Genomic DNA, 4,003 nt, shown 5'->3' on the forward strand with positions numbered 1-4,003 from the left:
AACCAGCTGGTGGCATCATGGTTAAGGCAGCTGGATCCTATATGGCTGACTGCGTGATTTGTTTGAGTCTGACCCAGTGGCTTGAAAAAACATGCTGGGCTCATTTATGTGAGTGTCCAAAACCCCAAGAGAATGGAAGAAAAGAAATTTTGAAGTGGCCATATCCCCTCTGCCCTCAGGAATGAATTCATTGTAACTCTCTGACAAACACATATGCTCTATAGCAAAGACTAAATGTCTCTACTGGCCTCCTTACCGAAATTTAGGTACCATTAAAGCTTTATGTCACCCCTTTCTAAAGACTATAGATCAAAATCACACAAACTGCACTTCAAGTACGTTCATAAAGCTTTAATTTTTTCTAACTCCCAAATACAGATTCAACTAGAACTGATACCATTACAACATGGACAACTATGCTCCACTTTCATGAAAAAACTGCATTTATAGTTAGGTTCTAACTCACTCAGTTGACAGTAACATTAATTCCACATTTCTTTCCTTTTTTGGAATAGATTTTTGCTATAGGTTGTGTATGCATTCACCAGAGAGACAGAAAGTGAGAAATCACCACCCAGAGGGAATGGCCATGCCGCAATACCTTCTCCACTCTCTGCTTGGGATTCTGGGCACACACATATATACACCTGGCATGAGTTTTAAGCTGCTGGGTCTGGTACTCTACCCCATGGTAGACCACATGGGAGTCCAGCCATCTGCTGATGCCCTAATTCCACATTTCAACTTTTTCCTTATTCTAGGCTTCCCACTTCTGATATCACTGAAACACCACTCAACACCTATACTCTTCTTTAATTTTTTTAAAACTATAACCTTTGGTTTAAGAGTCCTGGAATTTTAAAGAGCGAGAACAGCAGATGGCACAGTGGCTAGGGGTTTGAATTCCCAAAGGCTGAACGTAGTTCAAGTCCCAGACATGAAGGCTTGAAAGACACAATGGGCATGTCATGTACATAACTAAAATCCCAAGATAATGGAGAAGGGATTGCAGTGCAGACATCTCCCAACCCAGGGATAAGGAGGGGAGGGTTTCTCACTTTCCTTCTCCAGTGAACACAGGTGCCCTATGGCAAAAATCTAAAAACAAAACACTAAAATGATTACAGAATTTCTGTGAACTAAAAGAACTCACCAACACAAAGGACTAAAACTTAGCTGAGTTAAGGTCACTTGTTTTTTCCATGACAAAGCAAAGCAAGGGAAAAAAAAAAAAAGAAAAAGCTGTCTTCTCTCATACTTAGTTTCCTCATTTACTTTTCCACTCTAAACAATCTGTTAAAAGCTGCTACAGGGCCAGCAGGTAATGTGCTGGTTAAGGACGACCATGGTTCGTGTCCCGATTCTGAAAGCTTGCTCTCTCACTTTCCCTCTCTTTCTCTCCTCCCTCTCTTGCTCTCTCTGTCCCTCTCTGGTTAATATTCAACAAAATAAAGTTGAATAAAATAATTCTTATTTTTTAAAAAAAGTTATTAAAATAGAAATCAACTAATCCTAGGGCCAGCAGGTAGCATAGTAGTGAAGGTCCTGGACTCCCACATGGCCAACCTGTTTGAGACTGGCCTAACAACTTGAAAATCATGGCGGTAATGGGCATGTGTACCCAAAATCCTAAGAAGAAAACAGAAGAGAAGAATTCTAACATGGCTATTTCTCACTTTTGCTCTCCATCTCTGGTGACTGTATGTGCCCTGTGGCAAAAAACATTAAGTAAAAAAAAAAAAAAGAAGAAGAAATTTGGGACTAGTGGATGGCATAATGATTATGTCGCTGAACTTCCATAGTTGATGGCGGTAGAAGTTCTGGACCGTGGCTTTAAACTCACACTAAGAGCATGTCCATACATGCCCAAGATCCCGAGAGGAGAATGGAGAAGGGATAGCGGCATGGTCATTGCCCCTGGGGGGTGATTTTTCGTTTTGGTGAAAGCACATGCCCTATAGCACAATCTCTTAAAAGAAAGAAAAAAACTGGGAACCAACAGTTAGCGTAATGGCTATGTCGCTGGATTCCCACGTAGTCGACCGTGGTTCGCATCCCGGACCCGGTGGCTTAAACCTCACGCCGGGTGCGTGTGCGTGCGTGCCCAAGATCCCGAGAGGAGAAGGGATTGCAGCGTGACCATCCATCCCCTCTGGGGGGTGATTTCTCGCTTTCTGTCTCTATCTGTCTGGCAAGTGGGCCCCCCGCCCTTGGGGAAAACCCTCCCAAAAAAAAAAAAAAAAAAAGAAAAAAACTTTAAAAAAAAAATTAATCTTTATAACCATACTAAACGAAGAGAAAGGTGGCAGTATGAAAATTCTAAACTCACTCAGGCTTGAGACTCAAGAAAGGCTTATGCTAAGGAGCTGGCAGGTGGTGTGGTGGATAAGGGCGTTGCACCCTCACATGGCTAATTGTGGTTCGAGTCCCAGACCTGGCAGCTTGCTTTCTCACTTTCTCTCACTCTCTGGTCAAATTAAAATAAAATAAATAAATTAAATTAAATAATTTCTAAGTAAGAAAAGAAAGGCTGCTAAATGTATGCTCTCCACCAGTACAGGTAAACTGAGTCCCTCCCAGTGTGGTTCAACTCTCTGTAACTTGGGCTTGCAGCTTTTCAAAATATATCTAGAAATATGATAAATACATTCTCAAAAAAAAAAAAAAAAAGGAGAGGTATATTTCTTTAAGTCTTTTATGTGGACTACCACCAATAGCACCAAGTCAAACAACAATAACTGGCTAGCGGGAACCAGCAGGTGGCGTGGTGATTAAGGCACTGGACACTCCCACATAGCTGACCATGGTTTGAGTCCTGGACCTGTTGACTTGCTTTCTCACTTTCCCTCTCTCTTTTTTCCTCTCTCTCTATGGTCAAGTTTAAATGAATAAATAAAATTAAATTAAAAAAACTGGCTAACAAGATAAAGTTGAAAATATTAAATTGTTTTAAAATAAAATAGAAACAGCTCAAGGCAGGAAAACTTCAAGATACAATTTGAAAAGGTTAAATTACTTCAACATCTTAAAAATATACACATCCATTTCACTCAAGAATATTTACCAATGCTATGAAATAGTTCATTTTAAAATTAAAGGGAGTTTTAAAAGACATACCTTAATTTTTCCCTCATCTGGTCCTTTACTAGAGTCCGCTACTTTGGTCCCCTGTTTTTCTCTCTGCCTATAAGTCTTCATGACTCCACATAAAAAGGCACTTTTGTTCTGTAAAAAAATTTTCCCATTCATATTTAGCAAAAATTATCGTATCTGTGCCTAATGTAACTTAACAGAGCATACCAAAAATAACGAAATTTTGAAGCTACTTTTTCACTGAAATTAACGTCAAGTTAATATTACCTGAACATGAGAGAGATCACTGTCTTTAAACTGCTGAAGAACTGCCAATGCGCCGTCTTCATTGAATTCTTTTAAAGCTTCAATAGCTCTTTCATCTATGAACTGTTAGTACGTATTACGTAAAATCCATCATCGCACAGAAGTTAAATTCATGATTATTTTGAATTTCCTAGTATTTCTAGAAATAAGTTTGGCTATGAACCTTAGAGTTAAGATGCTGGGGAAATTTCAAACAATAAAAGGATATGCTTTTGTTAAAATAGGAGACTAGGTGATTCACCATGTTCTAAATAACAGTTTACTTGAAGGCTTTGGCATGGAGTCAATTTCACTTTCCTTAGATCAGAAAAAACTCACCTTCCTTCATTTCATATATTTACTTACTAATAAAAAATAGAGGGCCAGACCCATAGCCTAGTGGTTAAGGGAACGGCATCCCACATGCTGGACCCAAGTTTGAGTTCCTGCCCCGGCAGCTTGGAAAACATGCTGGGCACACGTGTGTGGCCCAAGTGGCAACAGGACGGGGAACTGGAGGAGAAGGGATCACACTGTGACCATGGCCCATTAGGTGCTTCCTCCCTGTCTCTGTCTCTCTCTGACTAGAGTAAGTGTACCGGCCCTCTGGCAATTAAAAAAAAAA

General features: G+C 40.0%; 1 protein-coding gene across 7 annotated transcripts in view; it reads right to left on the minus strand.

The window, feature by feature from the left end:
• SYNCRIP (synaptotagmin binding cytoplasmic RNA interacting protein) overlaps positions 1 to 4,003 on the minus strand; it is a 40,785-nt gene that overhangs the window by 33,022 nt on the left and 3,760 nt on the right. For 2 of the 7 annotated variants that reach the window (XM_027769914.1, XM_027769912.1), the window contains exons 4-5: positions 3,361 to 3,455; positions 3,118 to 3,225 (exon numbers count right to left, since the gene is read on the minus strand). The exons of the other annotated variants lie outside the window; for them this stretch is intronic. In XM_027769914.1, coding sequence (XP_027625715.1) covers positions 3,118 to 3,225; positions 3,361 to 3,455 — 203 coding nt within the window. The remainder of the gene's footprint in view (positions 1 to 3,117; positions 3,226 to 3,360; positions 3,456 to 4,003) is intronic. 7 annotated transcript variants of the gene reach the window in all.

This window comes from Tupaia chinensis, unplaced genomic scaffold (genome assembly GCF_000334495.1).
Source record: "Tupaia chinensis unplaced genomic scaffold, TupChi_1.0 Scaffold000097_1, whole genome shotgun sequence".
Classification (NCBI taxonomy): Eukaryota; Metazoa; Chordata; class Mammalia; order Scandentia; family Tupaiidae; genus Tupaia; species Tupaia belangeri.